This window comes from Equus przewalskii, chromosome 8 (assembly GCF_037783145.1).
Source record: "Equus przewalskii isolate Varuska chromosome 8, EquPr2, whole genome shotgun sequence".
NCBI lineage: Eukaryota > Metazoa > Chordata > Mammalia > Perissodactyla > Equidae > Equus > Equus przewalskii.
The window spans coordinates 23,136,265-23,160,208 of NC_091838.1; the positions used below are offsets into that span (position 1 = coordinate 23,136,265).

The 23,944-nt window shown below is 38.1% G+C and overlaps 1 protein-coding gene across 1 annotated transcript in view; it reads right to left on the reverse strand.

The window, feature by feature from the left end:
* The window catches only part of CLVS1 (clavesin 1), a 177,397-nt gene that overhangs the window by 80,994 nt on the left and 72,459 nt on the right, over window positions 1-23,944 (reverse strand). Inside the window, exon 3 of the mRNA XM_008514824.2 lies at window positions 21,219-21,393. Coding sequence (XP_008513046.1) covers window positions 21,219-21,393 — 175 coding nt within the window. The remainder of the gene's footprint in view (window positions 1-21,218; window positions 21,394-23,944) is intronic.

Genomic DNA, 23,944 nt, shown 5'->3' on the forward strand with positions numbered 1-23,944 from the left:
AGCACAGGCAACAACAAAAAAGAATAGATAAATTGGACTTCATCAAAATTAAAAACCTTTGTGCTTCAAGGGGTTCTAGCAACGAAGTGAAAAGACAGTCCACAGAATGGGAGAAAACATTTGCAAATGATCTATCTGACAAGAGAATTGTATCCAAAAAATATATACATCTCTTACAACCCAATAATAAGAAGAAAAATAACGCAATAAAAAACTGGCAAAGAATTTGAAGAGACAATTTTCCAAAAGGTATACAAATGGCCAATAAGCACATGAAAAGATCCTCAATATCATCAGTCATTAGGGATATGCAAAACCACAATGATATACCTTTTCAAAGCAACAAATATGGCTATAATTTAAAGAAAGAAACAGGCAATAACTAGAGTTGGCGAGGACGTGGAGAAATGGGGACCCTAATTCATTGCTGGTGGAAATATCAAATGGTGCAGCCACTTTGGAAAAAACTTGGTAGTTTCTCAAAATGTTAAATACAAAGTTACTGTATGATCCAGTAATTGCATTCTTGGATATACCCAAGAGAAATGAAAATACGTGTCCGCACAAAAATGTGTACATAAATGTTCATAGCAGGATTATTCATAACACTCAAAAGTGGAAACAACCCAAATGGCCATCAACTGATAAATGAATAAGAAAATAATTGTATAGCTATGCAATGGAATATTATTCAACGGTAAAAAGGAATGAAGAATTGATAGATCCTACAAGGTGGATAAGCCTTGAAAACGTTATGCTAAGTGAAAAAAGCCAGTCACAAAGGACCACATATTGTTTTATTCTATTAATATGAAATAGTCAGAACCTGCAAATCTGTAGAGACAGAAAGTAGATCAGTGGTTGCCTATAGCTCTGAAAGGAGTGAGGGAGCAATGAATGGGGAAAGACTGGTAATGGGAATGGGGTTTATTTCGGGGATAATGAAAATGCTATAAAACTAGATCGTGGTGATAGTTACACAACCCCATGAATATACTAAAAACCACTAACTGTATACTTTAAATAAGTGAATTATATGCCATATAGGAATTATATCACAATAAAAGTTGAAACAGAAACACACCAAAATGCGAACTGTGGTTTTCTCTTGGCTGGGGAACCATGGCTAATTTTTACTTTCTTCTTCACATTTTTGAAATTTTCCAAAATTCTCCAGTAAATTTTTATTACTTCTTATTTTTTTAAACTTACCATGAAAGATATTGATTCAAATTAAACCAAAAGGAAATAGTGTATATCATAAGATAGATTTGATTTTTAGAAAGACAATTATGGAATCTTGAGAATGGATCAAAGTGAGACAAGAACAATTAGGAAACTGATCTGTCTTCTGGGAAAGGAACAATCAGGTCACCAAACCAAAATGGTGGCTCTGGGGATGAAGAGAAGAAGATGGAAATTTGAAAAACATAAAGGAGATAAAATTATTTGGAATTGGAAATCAATTATATACATGATAAAAACAGTAGATTCATGAATCATGTCAAGGTTTCTATTTGGAATAAGTGTGTGGATGGTGGAAACTTTCAGTATCTTTGAAATAACTGACAAGTGCAGGAAAATATATATATAACTTCAAAACAAATTTTCATCTAAGGAGACAATGGGTGCTTATACACAGCTTTAGAGTCACAAAATCTTACCTTGAAAACCTGCTCCTGAAGTTTATAATGAAATTTTTAATTGTGCCACTAACTAGTTTTGTGATATTGAGCAAATTCTTTTGATTCTTGACTTACTATCTGTGGAAGAAGGTGCCTATCAGAGTGATTCTCAAAGAGGAGTTCCTGGATCGGCAACATCAGCTTCATTTGTGAATTTGATTGTAACGCAGATTCTCAGACCCATCTTAGATCTATGAAATCAGAAATTCAGTGGATAGGCTCAGCAATCTTTCTAATTTTGAGCACTTTCCTGGGGATTCTGAAGCATTCTAAGGTTTGAGACCTGCTGATCTTTACTATCCCCACGTTTTCTTTCAGAGCTAAAATTTAGCAATCTAGAAGAATTTAGGGGATGAAATGTCCACCAAATCTTAGAAAATCTGGAGAAAGTCTTCACCGAGGAGGTGAGGTTTGATTTAGTGATATGCTATCATACTCATCACAAGGGCTAGAGAGGAGTTTAAGCGGTAAAAGGTTGGAGGATTGGCACATTACAGACTAAGGCACCAGTGGGAATGGAATGGAGAGACAGGAACTTACAATTTATCTGTGACTAGGGAGGAAATTAGGCAAGTGGTGGAGAGGGAAGTAGTGTTGGGCAGCGCTGATAAGTTGACTTGGATGGGTAGAGTAGAGCAACTTAATGGTAGCTTTTAAATATTGAGTATTAGGTTTATGCTTAGAGTTTATTATTTTCTCTATTATCCTTGGAGTTAACAGAGTTGTCATGTATAGCTAACTTTCTTACGGAAGGTGCTGTAATAAGACACTCAACTTTTTGTAAATTTAAAGACGTGAGCATTATGGAGAAAAATGCAAGAACAGTCAAGAAATAGAACTTTGTACCAAAGTACTCAACAACAACACACTCGGACCTGAGAGAAGTATTTCAGAATGTTCTCAGGCTTTAGATCAATCAAGATTTCGTTTCTTTCATAGCTTCTGAGTCAGGTCCTCTCTTCCCTGGATCTCTTTCAGAACTGTGTTCCCGCTTCCAAAGTCTTAAAATCCACTTTAACATTGCCCTGTGTTCTTGTTTTTCCAAGAATATCTTAATTAAAACCTCAGTTAATGAAACAAGTTATTTGTAATTTCTTCCAAATCCTTAATGAGTCTACATATTAAGGCATTAAGGATTACTCCTCTCAATTAATGACATTCCAGTTGAGCTGGCATTAGCTTAATCTTTTCAGTTTTTCACATTGTTAATACTCTCCATTAAACATCTTTAAATTACTAAACTCCGCTCTAATACCATTGAAGCAGGAGAAATTATCCTTATGACTATATATTATAGAATTCCTTAGCAGTGGAAGTTATTTTCCAAACTCTTCAGTCCAGCTTTTGTGCCCAACAACTGCCCAGGGCCTGGCCGACTCATCTCATTTTTCCTTTTCTCCCATGTGGCCCCAAAGAAACACCAGGTTAATCTTTCTCCTATCCTGGGGCATGACCAGCTGGTCCCTCCCCCGATGTGTGCTTGGAATTCTGGCACATGGTAAGTTGAATAAATAGTTGTTGAATTGAACTGAGTGTCATATCTCCCTATCCTTTGCCAATTCACATTACTCACACATCAAAATTTGGCTCAGCTTTCTTACAGAAAGCATTCAATGAATAACTAGTTCTGTCATCGCTCTCCTTTTTTTTTTTTTTTTTTTTTTAGTTTTTTTGATGGGGAAGATTGTCCTTGAGCTAACATCTATGCCAACCTTCCTCTCTTTTGTATGTGGGACACTGCCACAGCATGGCTGCATGAGTGGTGTGTAGGTCAGCGCCCAGGATCTGAACCCATGAACTCCAGGCTGCCAAAGCAGAGCATGCAAACTTAAGTTCACCACTACACCACCAGGCTGACCCCATCACTCTCCTTCTTAATATTCCCTCAGCATTGATTTATCCACCTTCTAAAATGCATTTCAGGATGCATTACCCAATACATGGTATTAGGACTATTTGAAATACATAGAGAAAAAATTAAGTTAGATTCTTTCCTCATGTCTTTTCATGTGTAACTTCCGATAGATAGAAATGTTAAATTTAAAAAATCTAAATCAAGAAGGAAACACTAGTGAATTTTATATAACATTCAAGAAAAAGAAAAAAAGACTCTCTAAATCCTAGCAAAGACAGCTTAACAGACTTGACCATGTAAACTTTTTAAACTGATTTAAGCAAGAATAGCAAAAATAAATAGTATTCATTGTAGATGAAAATTGTGAAAAGTGTTTGTGACGTGATGAAAGGTTAATTGCCTTAAACAATAAAAATCTCTTACAAATTAGTAATAAAATGATTTCAAAACCTCAACTGAAAAATGAATGAGGTACATTAATAGGCAATACACAGAAAAGAGAATACAAATGTCTAATAAACATATAGAAAAATGTTCCAGTTCACTAGGAATCAAAGTGATCAAAACAAATTAAATCATTAAGGGGCCCTGTGGTGGAGGCATCGTGGGAGTACTGTGGATTTGGGTTCAGAAGCAGACCCTCTTGTACGTTGCTGGTAAATATTTAAAAACCTTTCTGTAGAGCATCTTCACGATTCATTCACCTCTAGAAATTAATCCTAAAGAAGTAATTTACATGGCCAAAAATTTAGCTATAGGAACATGCATGTCAGCATTTTACATAATACTGAAAAATTGAGAACAATGTAAACAGTCAACAGTTGAGAATTGGTTAGTACATTACCATATAATTAAACGATGGACTACTATGCAGTCATTCTAAACGATGTTGAGGTAAAATATTTAAAGAACTACAGTACTGTTCACTGTGCACTGTAAAGTGAAAAGAGAAGATGCCCAGGTTTAACGTGTTTATTTCTGAGGAGGTTTGTGAGCGATTTGCATTTTTAATTTTTTATTTATTAGTATTACCAATATCAAAAAAATTGTAATGAACCTGCAAGAGTGGAGTTTTGGGAATGGAAGTTGGGTTTAGAGAATCTTACAGATTTCAACAGCTTGGAGGTGCTTAGAGCATCTACTCTTTTTCCATTTCAGGGGATCTAAAAGACAGACCTTTAGAGGGCTCTGTATGGCAATGTGGGAACTATTTCACTATATAATAAAACTCTCAAATAATTAATAATTTCTGGGATTACAAAATTATAGAAATGGCTCAGGATTAGTCTCTTAAGCTGTAAAATTTTCTATGTCACATTATGACTATTTTAGATAAAAATCTCTTTAAAATTTTACACATTTCCATGGCATCTTCAATAATGCTGATTGAACATAACTGAAACTTCTCAGATGGCTCAGGATTGCAGCTGTGAACTTCGTATCTGGCTCCCTGGGACACTGATGCTCAGGATATGTTAACCTTCATGCTAAACGGCCTCAATGACAGTGTTTCTAGTTTCACCGGTAAAATTTTACGTTATTTGTGTTTCTTCCTGGCTGACAGTTGTTACTTCCTGATAGAGTCTGTATGCTAATATGAATTAGCCCCTCAACCAAATTGCTGTTAGAGACTTCTAATGTAGGGTGAGCTTGGAAACCACCTGCCCGACTCAACAAGAATCATGTGTAAAATGTGAATAAATGGGCTCTAAGGGAAAGTTTAAGGGATTCTCTTGGGAATAAAATATATAAATTTAATGTAGCAATTTTGTAACACTTATTTGATGCTGCATATTCTATATTCTACGGGATACAATGGCTGTATAGTTAAATTCCAAAAGACAACGTGCTCCTGCATTTCTTAGCCTCAGTATTTTCCAAGAATAATTTTATTTACTAGATTCCAAATATAGACATTAATATTTTTAAGTCTTTGATGAAAAAAGTACAAGATAGTACATCAAGTGTTGTCATACCACAAAAGAGTGATTGACTTGGGGTCACCTGGACACAGGAGGTAAGTCATTTCTTTTTTTCTGTAAATCAAACTGTACTCTGGCAAATCAAATTTATGGTGTTGTAATTCAGGATAGTAGCTACCTTTGGGAGGCAGTTACTGGGAGGCGAAGGAGGGACCTCTGGGTAACTGGTAGTGTTCTTCTTCTTGATCTGCATTTGGTTACTTAAATGCTTTCATTTTCTGAAACTTCACTTGGCTTGCACATTTACACTTTGGGTAGTTCCCCGAGTATATGTTACACATCACTAAAGAGTTTATTACACAAAAATTAGGTTCGACTAAATACAAAAATAAGGAACTGCACTTTGAAATTTTGTCTTTGGGCTAAAAGGGAAGGGACTAATAATTTGTACTGGTTTCTTAGCAAAAATGCTTTCCTTTGGTGGAAATGGAGACTGTGCTTTATCACTTATTTATTCTCATGAAGTCCACCTTCTCTGGAGTGGGGCACAACAAAAACTCTGGAGTCTTTAGTTGGCCTCCAAGACAACTAAAGTCTTACCCAGAATTGATGCTTCATTGATTGTTCCAATCAATCTTTTTCATGTTTTTATTTTGAAGTGATGATTTTTCACCTTCCAGCTCTGCTTATTACCAAGGACTGTTGGGAGCATCAAACAAGATACCATGTGAAAGAGCTCTAAGTGCCAGACTAACAATAGGTGCCATCACCACCACCATCATCATCACCATCATCATCATGTTTGCTTATTTTTAGCCTACACTAGAAAATATGAGCTTTTTCAAGATGGTTATTCTTCTTATTTCTTGTACCATGAACACTACACTTTCCCCTGAACAGTTTAGCTAGCATACCCAGGTCAGTGTATTTAGCAGGCTTGCCCATTTATCATCCACAATGATGGCAGACATCACAAATCAATGCCAGCCTTCTTTTCTGCCTAAGCATGGAGTTGACCTCAGAATTCTTCATAGCACTGCATTCTAATTGTTTAGATTTGGTCTGTGAGGACAAACCTATTTCCCATCCCTGACATAGGCACTAAGGGCATTTCCAGAGAGATAAAATATAGGTTTGTAGCATTATGTGATAAAAAGGGTTGAAAGAAATTATCTAGTCTGACGTCGTCAGAGTGGTCCCTGGACCAGCATATCAGGATCACCTGAGAACTCGGAAATTCTAATTCTCACTCATCCACCCCCAACATACTGAATGAGATACTCCAAGGTTGAGACCTTCTAATCAGCGTTTTAACAAGCTTTCTGCAATTTTGATGTACGATACAGTTTCAGAACCACTGCTATAGGCCAACCCCGTTGGCCTTTGCTGATGAAGAACCTTAAGTCTAGAAGTATTGTCATTTTCCCAAGGTTACCCATGGAATTAGCTGCCAAACAGAAACAAAACTCAACTTCCTAATTCCTAGTGGCTACATTGGATAGCAAGTAAAGAATTGCAAGAAAACTTGCCTCTTATTTTCTACCTTATGTTTCTAAGTGAAAATTTTTGTCGTTTTCCTGCAACTTTTTGGGGGCCACTCCTCCAATATTCTTAGTCTATGTGGTTCAGATGTAGCACCTTGGGGGGGCTCATCATCTGTTCTGTCCAGAGCACCCGCCAAGCCAAGAATGCAGACACCAGAGGTCACTTATACTTGGAATTGTTGGAGTCTCCATCATCACCCTGTCTGCAAATGAAGTTAATACAGAGAAAGTGTAACTGAGAGATGGACAGAGAAAGTAACTGTTTCAACGTCAACTCCAGATTGAGCTGAGCCTGGAGGATAGTGTAGCTCTGAACTTTTCTGTCATGTAAATGCCTCCCACCCCCATTTTTGTTTTGCTTGAGCCAGATTTGAGTTGTTTTTCTATTTCATAAAACCAAAGAGCTCTGACTGATTCTTTGGCAATGTGTATTATTTCAATACCCATGGTTTAATCACCAGAGAATGTGGATTGTGCAGGGCAAGGTGTTCCACACAGGTTATGTCAACAGGGGGCCCTTTAAGAATGCTGAATACTGCTTAACTCTGTGACACCAGGTCCCCTAGGATGCTGACAGGACTAGAAACTTGTAGTAGTCCATATTTCTGTAAATATATAATATAGTCATAACTGAGTCCCTGGATAGCCATGTCACACTTCCTTTCATAATAATGAGCAGCAGAGATCTCTTCTTTGGTTCACTGAGAAATATTAACCTGGAACTAAACAATTTGCAAAAGTCAATTCTTTGTCAAGACTGAGCTTCCACAGCTGTGCGAAGGCCCTTAATATATTCCTTTGCTGAAAAAGTTGTCTGACAAAAAAGTAAGATGGAATACTTCTTCCACTACCATGTTCCTGCTCTCTCTGCTCTATCCACCCACCTGCTGTGGTCTGAGGAACATATTTCTTTTCTTTTTAAATGAGTTCATAATAGTTGGCAACATTGTGAAATTTCACTTGTACGTTATTTCTTGTCCATCACCATATAAGTGCTCCCCTTCACTCCCTGTGCCCACCCCAATCCCCTTCCCCAGGTAACCACTGGACTGTTGTCTTTGTCTGTGTGTTTATCTTCCACATATGAGTGAAATCATATGGTGTTTGTCTTTCTCTGTGTGGCTTATTTCGCTTAACATAATACCCTCCAGCTCCATCCATGTTGTTGCGAATGGGACGATTTTGTCTTATTTTTATGGTTGAATAGTATTCCATTTTATATATAGACCACATCTTCTTTATCCAATCAGTGGTTGATGGGCACTTGGGTTACTTCCCTGTCTTGGCTATTGTTAATTATGCTGTAATGAACATAGGGGTGCATAAGTCACTTTGAATTGTTGATTTCAAGTTCTTTTGACAGATATCCCAGTAATGGGATAGCTGAGTCATATGGTATTTCTATTTTTAGTTCTTTGAGAAATATCCATACTGTTTTCCATAGTGGCTGCATCAGTTTGCATTCCCACCAGCAGTGTATGAGGGTTCCCTTTCCTCCACGACCTCTCCAACATTTGTTATTTTTTTGTCAATGTTTATAGCTATTTTAACAGGTATAAAGTAATATTTTAGTGTAGTTTTGATTTGCATTTCCCTGATGATTAGTGATGTTGAACATCTTTCCATGTGCCTATTGGCCATCTGTACATCTTCTTTGGAGAAATGTCTGTTCATATCCTTTGCCCATTTTTTGATCGGCTTGTTTGTTTTTGAATTGCTCAGTTGTGTGAGTTATTTGTATATCATGGAGATTAACCCCTTGTTGGATATGTGATTTGCAAATATCTTCTCCCAATTCGTGGGCTGTCTTTTTGTTTTGATCCTGGTTTCCTTTGCCTTGCAGAAGCTCTTTAGTCTGATGAAGTCCCACTTGTTTATTTTTTCTTTTGTTTCCCTTGTCCGAGAAGACATGGTATTCGAAAAGATGCTTTTAAGATAGATATCAAACAGTGTACTACATATATTTTCTTCCAGAAGTTTTGTGGTTTCAGGTCTTACCTTCAAGTCTTTGACCCATTTTGAGTTTATTTTTGTGTATGGCGTCAGATAGTGATTTACTTTCATTCTTTTGCATGTGTCTGTCCAGTTTTCCCAACACCATTTATTGAAGAGACCATCTCTTCTCCATTGTATATTCTTAGCACCTTTGTCAAAGATTAGCTGTCTATAGATGTGCAGTTTTATTTCTGGGCTTTCAATTCTGTTCCATTGATCTGTGTGTCTGTTTTTGTGCCAGTATCATGCTTTTTTGATTACTATAGCTTTGTAGTACATTTTGAAGTCAGGGATTGTGATGCCTCCAGCTTTGTTCTTTTTTCTCAGGATTGCTTTAGCTGTTCAGGGTCTTTTGTTGCCCCAGATAAATTTGAGGATTCTTTGTTCTGTTTCCGTGAGAATGTCACTGGGATTCTGATTGGGATTGCATTGAATCTGTAGATTGTTTTGGGTAGTATGGACATTTTAACTATGTTTATTCTTCCAATCCACGTGCATGGAGTATCTGCCCATTTCTTTATGTTATCATTGATTTTTTTCAATAATGTCTTATGATTTTCACTGTATAGGTCTTTCACCTCCTTGGTTAAATTCATTCCTAGATATTTTATTCTTCTTCTTGTATTGTAAATTGGATTGTATTTACAATTGTAATTGTAAATAGGATTGTATTCTTGAGTTCTCTTTCTGTTAGTTCATTATTAGAGTATAGAAATGCAACTGATTTTTGTAAGCTGATTTTGTACCCTGCAACTTTACTGTAGTTGTTGATTATTTCTAATAGTTTTCCAGTGGATTCTTTGGGGTTTTCTATATATAAGATCATGTTGTCTGCAAACGGTGAGAGTTTCACTTCTCCATTTCCTATTTGGATTCCTTTTATTCCTTTTTCTTGCCTAATTGCTCTGCCCAAAACCTCGAGTAGAATGTTGAATATGAGTGGTGAAAGTGGGCATCCTTGTCTTGTTCTTGTTCTCAGAGGGATGGCATTCAGGTTTTCCCCATTGAGTATGATGTTGGCTGTGGGTTTTTCATATGTGGCCTTCATTATGTTGAGGTAATTTCCTTCTATCCACATTTTGTTGAGAATTTTTTATCATAAATGGCTGTTGGATCTTGTCAATTGCTTTCTCTGCATCTATTTAGATGATCATGTGGTTTTTATTCCTCATTTTGTTAGTGTGGTGTATCACATTGATTGACTTGCAGATGTTGAACCATTCCTACGTCCCTGGTATAAATCCCACTTGATCATAGTGTATGATCTTTTTGAGGTATTACTGTATTCAGGTTGCCAATATTTTGTTGAGGATTTCTACATCTATGTTCATCAGCAATATTGGCCTGTAGTTTTCCTTTTTTGTGTTGTCCTTGTCAGGCTTTGGTATCAGGGTAATGTTGGCTTTGTAGAATGTGTTAGGAAGTGTTCCATCTTCTTTAATTTTTTGGAATAGTTTGAGGAGGATAGGTGTTAAATCTTCTTTGAATGTTTGGTAGAATTCACCAGGGAAGCCATCTGGTCCTGGACTTTTATTTTTTGGGGTGCATCTGATTACTGTTTCAATCTCTTTATTTGTGATTGGTCTATTCAGAGTATCTATTTCTTCTGGATTCAGCTTTGGGAGGTTGTAAGAGTCTAAGAATTTACTCATTTCTTCTGGATTGTCCAATTTGTTGGCATATAGCTTTTCATAGTATTCTCTTATAATCATTTGTATTTCTGTGGTATCTGTGTGATTTCTCCTCTTTCATTTCTAATTTTATTTGTCTAAGCTTTCTCTCCTTTTTCCTTTGTAAGTCTGGCTAAGGGTTTTTCAATTTTGTTTATCTTCTCAAAGAACCAGCTCTTTGTTTCATTGATCCTTTCTACTTTCTATTTTGTTTCAATTGCACTTAGTTCTGCTCTGATTTTTATTATGTCCCTTCTTCTGCTGACTTTGGGCTTTCTTTGTTCTTCTTTTTCTAATTCAGTTAGGGGTAGTTTGAGATTGCTTATTTGGGATTTTTCTTGTTTGTTAAGGTGAGCCTGTATTGCGATGAATTTCCCTCTTAGTACTGCTTTTGCTGCATCCCATATGAGTTCGTATGGTATGTTTTCATTTTCATTTGTCTCCAGATATTTTTTGATATCTCCTTTATCCATTGGTTGTTCAGTAGCTTGTTGTTTAGTCTCCACATCTTTGTCACTTTCCCAGCTTTTTTCTTATAGTTGATTTCTAGTTTCATAGCATTATGGTTGGAACAGATGCTTGATATGATTTCAATCTTCTTAAATTTATTGAGGCTTGCCTTGTTTCCCAACATATGGTCTATCCTTGAGAATGTTCCATGTGCACATGAGATGAATGAGCATTCTGCTGGTTTTGGATGTAGTGTTCTCTATATATCTATTAAATCCATCTGGTCTACTTTCTCATTTAATTCTGCTGTTTCTTTCCTGACTTTCTGTCTGGATGATCTATCCATTGACGTGAGTGGAGTATTGAGGTCCTACACTATTGTTGTGCTGTTGTTAATGTCTCCTAGTATGCTTGTTAATAGTTGCTTTATGTACTTTGGTGCTCCTGTGTTGGATGCATAGGTATTTATAAGTGTTATGTCTTCTTGGTGGAGTGTCTGAGGGACATATTTCTTGATAGAGTTATCTCCCTTTCTCCACCTCCCTCCTCAAACCAGAGCCCTCCTGATACTTTTCCCATCACTACACTGAAATGGTTTTCCTCCTGGAAGCCCCATCCCCTTAATGTCCATCAGGAGATGAGCTCCTGATTCTCTCATAGCTCCCCACCTCAACCCCCTCCTTTGTGGGCTCCTTTTCTTCTAACTTGTTCATTTATGTAGCTCTTCACTTGGATTCTTTTCTCAGTCATAGTTCCTCAGTCTGTAGTTTTTCTCTGAATGATCTTTTCCTTTCCTATGATTTCAAATACCACCTACTCTGTAGATCAAGTCTACAAGCTGAGCCTCTCCCCTCAGCTCAGACTTAATGTAAACTATTAAAATATCCCACATGCTCTTAAACTCAACATATCCAACACTTAAGTAATCTCATTATCTCCCCACACTTGCCCATTCCCATCTGCATGATCTTATTGGTTGGCACCACCACCCACTCTTCACCCTAGCTGCACACCTAACTTTCATCCTTGACTCCTCCTCCACCACTTCTCACTCTCAAGTGTCCAACCACCAAGCATTGCTTTATTTTACTTCTTTAGTTATCTAATCATTTCTATTACTCTAGTTTAGACTCTTATTATTTCCTACTTGGATTATTGCAGTTGCCTTCTAATTGGTTCCCCTGCCTTTAAATCTTCCCTGCTCATACCCACCAAATTAATCCCATGTGAAATATAAATCTGTGTTGCCATCCTGATTCAATATGTTCAGTGGCCCCCAATGTCTGCAGGAAGAGATCAAACTCCTTAGCATGGCCCTTGTGCCCTCCAGGAATATGAAATTAATTCTGTTTCTCTCTCTTATTAAGCTATGTCTTGCCTCTGCATCTTTGCCCATATTATCTCCTCTGCCTGAAATTTCTTCTATTCTGCCTTCATTTGGCTATTCCACATTCATCTGTTAAGAATCAGCTGAGGTGTGGCCTCACCCAGGATGCCATTCCTAACTCCCCTGCCTGGATTGGGATTTTATTAACTTGCTGCTTATCTCCCTTGCCACACGTGCTACATCATTTTCACCATTTGTTTATAGGTCTTCCTCTCTTTGAACTGTGACCTCTTGAGAGCAGAGACTGTATCTGTTTACTTTTGTGACTGATTCAAAGTAAAGGCTTAGCAATTGTTTTTTGAGTGGATGAATCAGAGCATTGGCTAGGTGTATAATGCATGAGAGTCCAGGAAAACCATTTATTAAAAATATGCCAGAGATAGACCTATTTAATTGGAACTGTTTTAAATGAGCTGTATTGTCTACCATCAAGATCACCAGAGTGTCATTAGCCCTAATTATCTTCCTGATTTTAATTGATACTTAACAAAGTAGAGCATTAAAGGAGACATTTTATCCTCTAATATTTCCATAATAACATACTGCAAATTCAAAATTACAGCTTTGTGGCTGGAGAAGGTAGAAAGTAGTTTGTATAGAAAGAAAGTGCTATTCAAGGAAACCTGGAGTGTTCAGAAAGAAATGAATTAAGAATCTTCTTGGCAAGATATAAATATCCTTTTCCTTCATTCTGTTCCTATCTAATATTCTTTAATACATGAAAACTGTAAGGATCAACAAAAGACATCGTAAATATTACTGCTGAAGAATCTTACAGGATGAAAGAGGTGAATTTCGACCTCATTAATCACCCAACTGCAAAGGCATTGGGAGTGAACTGTTCAGTGGTAGTTAAAAAGATCACACCACACAAATAGAAAAGGCACTTCAAGTGCCACAGCCTGAGCAGGTGACACCAATTCAGGCCCAAGTCATTAAATAAGGTGATCAGGAATAGGGAGCTCTCTCGTTCAGGGACAGTGAACAGGCTAGTGGTGTCTAATTTTCAGGGATCCAAACTTACAAAAGTGGGGCAAGAGAGAGCAATTTCATTTAATTCTGTGCATCAGAACCACAGGAGGCCACGGGTAAGGGCTGGCCTTTTCATTCTTTCAAAAACACTCCATCACTCCGTGATCAGTGACTAGGGCCCAGGCACTTTTCATGTGCTATTTAATTTCTACCATAAACCTATGAGGTAGTACCTTTATGACACCACATATTACAGATGGCGAAACTAAACCTAGAGAAATAAATGACTTGCTTCAGGTCTTTAAGTGGCACACACAGGATTGAAGCCCAGATAATTGGGTTCTGCTCTCACCTACACAAAAGTGTGGTTGTACCAGCAGTATCAGCATCACCTTGGAATGTTTTTTAAGGGTAAACTCATGGGCTCTGCTCCAGATCTACAGAATCAGAAGCTCTGGGAGTGGGGTCTGGTGATTTGGGTTGTAACAAGCCCTCCAAGGGAGTCTGACGCATTTTAATTAAAATCAAGATCCATTGCTTTCTATTGTAATACCATGTGTAGAGCGGTGCTTCTCCAACTTTAACGTGCACGCAGATCACCCAGAGAACTCCTTGAAATGCAGATTCTAATTCAGTAGGTCTGGAGGAGGGCCTGAGAGTCTGCATTTCTAACCAGCTACTGGTAATGCTGATATTGTTGGTTGGAATACACTTTGTGTAACAAAGCCCTAGAATATGAGCTTGAGGAAGCCAGATCAGCTTTGTCCTCTGCCGTAATCCTGTTTAGAAGAGTGCCTGACTCACATTTGATGTTGAATGAATACACCATGAGGCAGTATGTCTGCATATCTGATTTATGGACTGTTGATTGGGTGTGAATCTACTACTAACTTTAAATGCATCTGCCCAACTTCCCTTTGCACATTTCTGATCACACTATCCATTCATTTACACTCGGAAACTGTCACGTGCCCACTGACCTGGCAGACTTTTTACTGTTCTAATTTTTCAAGTGAATACGGCACTTTGGATTCCCCATGGGCAAGTGAATATATCTTATGTTTTGGAAAATTGGTGAAAAAGTAGAATGTAGGAAGGAGCCTAGAGAGAGGGGATGAAAGTCTGAAACGGTGTAACAAGAAGGGCTGCTCAGGAGACAGATGATGCACAGCTGGCTGAGCCTCTGACCATCACCCCAAGTCACCTTTGGGTTAAGAGTTGGAAAAGCAATCGGCCTCCTTTTCCACTAGACTGGCGCAAAGCCATTGGGAGAGTTTGAATCAAAGTTGATATAAATATATAAAGTTTATATATTTATAAATATATACAACTGCCTTTAACAACAACAATAAAGGTCATGCAGTCAACCTTGGATGAAGAGTTAATGAACTGATAAATTGTCTGATTGGCCAGACGATAATGACGTAAGCACAGAAATGAGGGGGAAAAAAAAGAGTGCTGCCTAGATCTCTTCTAGTGAGTGAAAAGTTAAGCATCTCTAAATCCTTGACAAATGTCTGGGTCCTTAAAGGAATCAAACATTTTATAAACAACCTAGGGGACAAGGCTATAGCTCTTCCTAAGTAAAACACGTCAGCACAGTAAGCTCTTTGAGTGTCTGGGTTGGCTGAACATTGATAGATGCCGTGTGTTGATTGTAATGGCGGAGCTGCAGTGATTTATAAGAAATGATTCCAAAAATTGATTTTGGAAACAATACAAAACTCAAAAGCAGGACTTCAGCATGTTGCTCATTCTGCCAGAACTCCCTAGCAGAATTGAGAACAATGCTGTGCTGTATTAAAATGGTGGCATAAATATTACTTTAAAATTGATTAAAATTTAAACAAGTTGTAATGAACAGATACGACAGCTTTTTTAGACGCTATTGACCACGTTTAAGAGATCAAAAGGCAGAGTAAAAGAAAATGACTTCCAGGCATTCCCAAAATTAGTATTTTAACTAAAGTTCTTTGAACTAATAATATTCATAGAATATTTATGTAACTGGGACAACTTAATATTCTAAATAATGACATTTCCTCAAAGCATTTCTCTAACCGGAGGAATATATAGTACATGCATTATTAGAACTTCATGATTGGCTGATGCAGGGTAACTTTTGATGTAAAAATCTGATGATCGCTTAAAGAGTAGTTTTATATATGATTTTTATTATAACTCAGTTCACCCTATGAAGTGAATAACCAAATTTCTATGCACATCACATTTTTTTGATGATTTTTGTCAGAGGCAGTATAATTGCCATTTTTTATTACGACTTTATTTTTTTAGAGCAGTTTTAGATTCATAGCTAACTGAGAGGAAGATACAGAGATTTCCCATATATCCCCTTCTCCCACACATGTGCAGCCTCCCCCATTATCAACATTCTCCACAAGAGTGGGATATTTGTTGTAATTGATGGACCTACACTGACACATCATAAGCGCCCAAAGTCCACAGTTTACATTACTGTTCACTCTTGGTGTTGTACATTCTATGAGTTTGGACAAATGTATAATGACAAGTATCCATCCTTATGGTATCGTACATCCTCTGTGCTGCACCTATTCATTCCTCCTTGCCCCTGCCTCCGACTGCTGCCAACAACTGATCATTTTACAGTCTCCCTAGCTTTGCGTTTTCCAGAATGTCATATAGTTGGAATCATACAGTATGTAGCCGATTCATATTCTCTCACTTAGTAATATGCATTTAAGTTTTTTTCATAGTTTTATAACTCATTTCTTTTTAGCACTGAATAATAATATTCCATTGTCTGGATGTACCACAGTTTATTTATTCATTCACCTACTGAAGGACTTCTTGGTTGTTTCCAAGTCTTGGTTATTCTAAATAAAGCTGCTGGAAACATTTGGGTGTGCATAAGTTTTCATCTCCTTTGGGTACATACCAAGGAGCACAGCTGCTGCATCATATGGCAAGAGTATGTTTAGCTTTGTAAGAAACCACCAAATTTGTCTTCCAAGTGGCTGGACCATTTTGCATTCTCACCAGTAATGAATGAGAGTTCCTGTTGCTCCACGTCCTTGTCAGCTTTTGGTGGTGTCAGTGTTCTGGATTTTGGCCATTCTGCTAGTTATGCAGTGGTAATTCATTGTTGTTTTAATTTACATTTTCCTGATGACATATGATGTGGAGCATCTATTCATATGCTCATTTGCCATCTGTTTATCTTCTTTGGTGAAGAGTCTGTTAAGATCTTCGGGCTATATTTTAATTGGATTGTTTGTTTACTTATTGTTGAATTTTGAGTTCCTTGTATATAGATAACAGCCCTCTATCAGATATGTTTTTTGCAAATATTTTCTCCTAGTCTGTGGCTTGTCTTCTCATTTTCTTGACATTATTTTTTGCATAGCAGAAGTTTTTAATTCTAATGATGTCCAGCTTATCAATTATTTCTTTTCTGTATTGTGCCTTTGGTGTTGTATCTAAAAAGTCATCACTTTACTCAAGGTCACATAGGTTCTCTCTACGTTATATTCTAGGAGTTTTATAGTTTTGCATCTTAAATTCAGGTTTGGAATCCATTTTGAGTTAATTTTTGTGAAGGGTGTAAAGTCTGTGTCTAGATTCACTTTTTTGCATGTGGATATCTGGTTGTTCCAGCACCATTTTTTGAAAAGACTATCTTTGCTCCTTTGTATTGCCTTTGCTCCTTTGTCAAAGATTGGTTGAATATACACAATTACCTTTTGAAGTATAGAAACACAACTGCTAGGCCCAAATAGAGGACTGTCACCAAGTTGCTAGCCCAGTGCCCATCTCTATTGCTTGGCATCACTTCCACTTTGGGATTAATTGGGAGTGTATGCAGCCAAGAAAAAAACAGTTAAACATTCAGATTCAGAATAAAGGCAGATCCTTGACATGACATCATAGGATATTCCAGATATCTTTTGCTTATTGCAGTAGACATTCTGATATACTTCCAGGCCTCCTTCAGAACTGAGGATTTATTCCCCCGTTGCTGGCATGTGGCCAGGAGAGAGTTCTCAAATAACAGTGCCTTGGGAACCTCCAGTTGAAGAGAACCACTTTGTCCAAGCTCGCAACCACTCCCCCGGGAAGCCTGCACACAATGACTGAACAATGTGAGACTACAAAGGCCCAGCCCCATGGTCCCAATCAGGGATGACTCTGAGGATCATCTCAGCTTCAGAACACCTGAGGCTTTCACTGCAAATGACTGAATCCCAGCTTAACTTTTCCTGCTGGCAAACTTTCTTCCTTGGCTTCCCTTCTACGAGTGTTGACCCCAAGAGCACTGCCTAATAAATCTCCTGCATGTCAATCTCCGTGTCAGAATCTGCTCCCTGGAGAACTGAACCTGCAACAAGTAGTAATAGAAGTTCTTGTTGAATGACTGACTGCCTTTATGGAGAACTAATAACAGAGGTAATAGGGCTAAAACTCAGTGTTCTGGAACTAGGTTGTGATGCAAGGCATGGAACTGACCAAAAATGACCCTAAATTCTCACTGCCTGAACAGTGGGCACCCACCCCCTTCTCTCTGCGGGAGTTGTTGTATTACCTAGTGGGGGAGAGGAGCTGTCATATCCCAGGGCCCCAAATTCTCAGGAGGGTGAGCAGCAGGTAATACTAGACAACACCTATAAGCAGCTTAAACCCCAAACCAAATGGCCTAGCACAAAAGTGGTCAGATTATTCCCCTTGACAAGGCGACTTTGTCACATCTACCCTATAAAAGGCATGAGAGGAGAGACAGCACGTTCTCTTCACTAGACAAAGAACCTCCCTCCCCTGCAATGTCTCACATGTAGGCAGACACCAGACCTCTTCAGGCCTCTCTGAGGGAGCAGAGGAGGAAGGAAGAGCAGTGGCTTCTCTTCTCTCACTGACACTGACTTTATATAGCTTTCCTTTTCTCCACTAAAGTCTATGCCTTCACCCATGCCAGTGGTATCACGAAATTTATCTTGAATCTTCATGGCTGAAAAATGAAGATCCGGATGAGACCCTCCTTGTACAACAGTGTGACCACAAAGGCATGAATTCTGCTTAGTACCAATTATCACTATTTTAAAACATCAAAAAGGGTTAATGGCTACACTAGGGATGAAAACAATCCCTGCAATGAAGAAAGGTCACTAGGACAGCCAGTGGTGGGGTGACCATGGTATCTGAACGTCCCCAAAGCCTGAGAGAGGATAGCCTGGAGTGAGAAGTTGCCAGCAGCTGGCCAGAGCTGACTACCCACTGTGGGGCAAGAGCAGAACTGTCTGCAGTGACCTGTGGGCTTCTTCACAGTTGCCAAGACAACAAACTAAATGGTACAGGAAGTCTGTATCCTAGATGGAGGAGCTGCACCCAAGCTCAGACTCCCCTGGGATCACTGGCTTCCTTCTCCTGGTAGGAGAACTACAGCTTTCCAAGGGCTCCCAGGTCTTCAAGGCCTGGGCAGGTAGAGTTTGCAGAAAAAGCTGCATCTCAATTCAGAGAGCCTGACTCCAGCATGGCCTGATGCTTTCCCACAGTAAAGGGAGTTTATCTCGCTTTATATAGCCAGGCCATTGCTCTGTGAGATGACTGGAGGGTGTACCTTTTCTCCAGTCTGACCCTGTCCTCATGCATCTCCCCCTCTCCCAATAGAGGCTATTCCTTAACTGGAGGGGTAGTACATTGCAAAATTCATCCTGGAGCCTCGTACGTGAAAATTGAAGGCCAAGATGTGACCTACCTTGCCCCACAAAAGGTCATGTAGTATTTCTTATAAAAGTAGCTTACAAGAATATTTATAGCTTTACCTTTTAAAACACATTCATGTGCGTTAACTTGGTAAGACCCACACCAGCCTAGTGAAGTTGGCAAAGGACGTAATGTATAATCCACAAGTTTTCAGAAAGAAAAATTGGAACACAGGGTTGGATAAAGGACATTTTCCTTCCCGACTTATGAAGAAAACTTACAAATACATAAAATTTGAATTACAGTTACTTAAATATATAATGAATTATCTTTTTTAAAAAAGGTAAAATTAAATGAAGCTTGTACTACCACAGAAAATCCTGGAAATATGGTCAGCATAATTATAGGGCACGAAATAAACCTTGCAGCTTACTTTAAAACTCCCTTTGATAACAGCTTTAAGGAGAGAGAGATCAAATTTCAGAGGCTTAGGTGAGAGGATGGTGAAGAAATTACTGCTAAGAGAAAATGGTTGATAGTAAAGGACCTATGAGTCTGTGACTGGAAGTTTTAAGTCAAGGCAGGAATGCAGATAGAAATGCGAAAGCAACTTAAAAATGTTGCTTCAAAAATGCCCCCAATACACTGCATGATGTGGCCACACAGGATAATGTGGCATTCCTGGAAAAGTGTGTATTTATTCCTCCTCTTCTGAAATGCCTGCTCTACATTTCCTCCTCTTGAAATAAGGAGCTCTTTCAATAAACTAAGATCCATCCAATAATCACATGTTTATCAGAGGCCCACTAGGTGCTAGATATTTGCTGAGGGCCAAATATGAATAAGCCACAGTTTAAGAAACAGACCCACCAATGGCTCATCACACCAGAGTATGATGAGTGACCGAAATGCGTTTCCTCATCTTGCACTCTGAAGAGCGTTAAGTAATCGCTGCTTGATCTGAGAATTAGCAAATATTTTTCTATTTGCACAGCAGCATATAACTGCCATCTCTAGAGGCAGGGGTCACTCCATTGAGTCAATTTTCCTATAAAATTAAGAAGGGACATGAGTTTTACCTATGCTGATTCTAAATCTTTCTGAACTCTGCCTTTACTGTTGTTTTCTTAATTGCAGTAACATTGATTTATAACATTATATAAATTTCAGGTGTACATCATATATTTTGATTTCTGTGTAGATTACATCGTGTTTACCACCCAAAGACTAATTATCATCCATCACCACACACGTGTGCCTAATCAGCTCTGTCGCCCTCCTCCCTCCCCCACTTCCCCTCTGGTAACCACCAATCCCATCTCTGTCTCTACGTGATTGTTGCTGTTTTTATCATCTATTTATGAGTGAGATCATACGGTATTTGACTTTCTCCTGCCTTTACCTTTGTCCTATAATAATGTATTACCAGGAAGCTAAGCAGCATCAGCTCTCTGAGTTTGTTTTCACAGAATCGCTGGTCCTTAAAAGTAGAAGGGACCTCAAGAGACTGACTAACCTCCACACAGCACAAAAACCCCTTCCCAAAGTTTTGACAAGTGGCCATACAAACAGGAAGCAGAGTTTCATCGCTTCCTTTGTTTACACTGAAGTGATCTGTTTTAGTACAAAGACCTGCACATTGCATTCTGGGAAATGAGGATCCGCAGGATGCATTTCTGGGAGTGCAAAGATGCTTCCAGAGACCCTGGAAAGCCCCCATCCCCCCTCTATATAGAACATGCTCATAAAGAAGATGTTTCCTAGATTTAATTTTTGCGAACTCTCAGATGGGTTGGGCTAAACATCTCTGAGCTTTATTTGTAATTGCTGCAGCAGGTAATTTGTGCCTGTGGTAACAGTAATTTAGAGTTATTAATGAAAACGAAAGCTAATTAAAAAAACAAACATCTAAACTCAGGCTGAGTAAAAATACAGAGTATTCACAGGTGAATTTTATCTAAGTTTTCTTTTTCCACTCTAAAAGACGAATATTACTTTGGTTGCAATAAGAAAAAACTACATTGTCACACAGAGTCTTGTACTGTACAATTGTTGAACATACCTGCAACCCCTCAATGGCCAGTTTGAGGATTGAAGGTGTCAGTTTGGAGGCTTGTTTGAAGGAAAAATTACTCCAATCTATAATTAAAATGAAACCATTTATCTGAAGCTCCGGATCTTCAATAAGGACTTCCAATGACAGCAGGATGGCACGGAGGATGTCTGTGAAGGAGTTCCTGCAGCCAGAGCAGAGAGGAGAGGCTGTGCATGAGTATTAGTGGGTGATGGCACTTTGTGTGTAACAGTGCTGGCCTCCTCGCTCCACTGCTCTGTGAGCCCAGCCTACAGGGTAACATCAGTGTCCTGTACCCAAAGGGATAGGACATACATTTTCTAAATTTCATAGATCAATACTTTGAGACTAATTAGATGGAAGCATCTCTTTGATCTGACTGCACCAGCACCTCAAACTTTACCAAGTGTCTCTCTTTTGTGTTCATGGGTCTCTATGCTCTGCTTCTACCACAGCACTGATTGCATTTCATTGAAATGCATCCCTTACACATCTTTCTCGCTCACAGAGCTCTAATATCTTCTAGGGCAGCGACTGGACCATAATCATAACTGAGTCCTCAGTACCTAGCTACTTAATGAAGCATTGCTGAACAAATGAGGTGAGACCTTAATCGTAGACACTTATTTTGATTAAACTTCTTATTCCTTTTGTAAATAAGTTTAAAATCTCGCTAAAAGTGTGAAAACAATTGACGCTGCAATCGACGCTTTTTTTTAGCTTCAATTCATGGATAGAGAAGAATACAGCAAGAAGAATAGCTTATTTTCATTGAAGGTGTACAGAGTATGATTTTGGAAGGAAATTGCTTTGAGTACATCAGTAACTATGACAACAGGCAGACCTGAATACAAACTAGAGCGACAGTTCTCCAGTGTTGCATGTGTTTCTCCAATGTCATATATTCCCATTCACCAGCTGATTTTTGTTTTAAATAATTTTCAGACATGAAAAAATGATGGCATATTCATTTTGGTAATTCTCCCAACAAATTATCTGAGTTATAAATGTAAGATCTTAAAGGATCTATAAATTACTGAATTTATTGAATTTTTCTTTTTTTTTTTTTTGGTAAGTAGGAAAATATAAGCTTGGATGGCAAGTTATGCCAAAACTATTACTTCCTTCAGGCTATCATTAAAATCAGAAGCCATATCCTCTTGTGAAATCAGCGTAAACTGCTCAGATTCTTGACCATTTCAATCTGGCTCAAATTCTAACCAAATCTAATGATTCCAGATTAGAATTCAGGAAATCTGTGATCGAGCAGTAAACAAGTAAGAATTTACTGAATGCCTGTTATAAGCTCAGCATTGTGTTTCATACCTGAAGTTATAAAATAGTATGTCATATTTCTACTTTCAAAGAGCCCTTAATTTAGTTGAAGTGGGGTGGGAGATTAGTAACATGATTTGAAAGAGATTAATAAAACTTTAGTAGTTACAGAAGAATTTATGAACGGATGAAGGCATGGAATAAGCCTTGAAGGATGGATAGGATTTTGATGGATAATTGGGAGAATGGGGAGTAAGACATTTCAGGAGAGAGGAGTAACAAAAGTGAAAAATAAATATATCACTTCATTCTGTTTCTGTGCAGTTATTCTTACTAAAACTTTCCTCCTTATATCAAACTAAAATTTTGCTCCCCAAATCCACGCATTGGGTGTAGTTTTGCTACAAATAAAAAACCTCAGGTCTTCCCACACCACACACTTGCAATTATGTAAACATGGAAGTCATGAAACCCTATATAATCTCTAGATTAAAAAAAATTATTAGTAACTTTAACCACTTCTCATAGGAAGTGGTTTTTAATACTCTTCTTATCCTTATTTTCTTTCAGATAAATTCCTTTAACCTTTAGAGATGTCAAATTCTTGTTAATGTAGGATAAGCTCTCATTAGGGCTTTGTTTGTTTTTTTTTTTTTCATTCACAACAAACATGATATAAAAACCCAAGTCTTTTTTAGAGATACAGCTTCATATTGGGAAGAAACATTGATTTAAGTGGAACATGGGACCAAAGATTATGAGTTTAGGCAGTTCCAAATGGAAATATGGAAATGCTCAATGGAAGACTGGAAATGACCATAGGGAATTAGAGCATCTAATACTGGATAAGCTTTCTTAGGAAGAGCACAAACATGGAGAAAAATAAGGACTGAAAGACTAAGCCTTAGGTAAAACCTACTTACAGTACTGAGGTTGAAGGAAGAAGAATTAAGGGAAAAAAAGGTGAGAGGATCAAAATAGTATTTTGTTTTGAAAAAACAGGTGGGAAAGAGTGTTTCAAGAAGTAAGAGTATAAGAGATTGCATTACTGATCCCAGTTCTTCACTTATCTGAGCATCCACACATCAGCTATATGTTGACCTCATTGACAATAGAATATTTCCTGCCACTTAGCCTTGTGACTTGCTTTAACTGATGGCATGTGACAAAAGTGACAACATGCTAATTGTAAGCCTAGTTCTTAAACACTGCAGATGTTACTACTTGTTCTCTTGTCTTCTGCCATTGCCTTGCTAAAAACATGCAACAGCTAATATGCTGGACTGAAAAGAAGAATGAGAAACACACAAACCAGTGACTCCCCAGCCAACTAGCAGATCGTCATAAGGAGCAGAGCCATTCAGCTAAAACCAGTCTAGATAAACTCCAGGTGCCCCACAGATGCATGAGCAATAATAAATGATTGCTTTTTTAAGCCA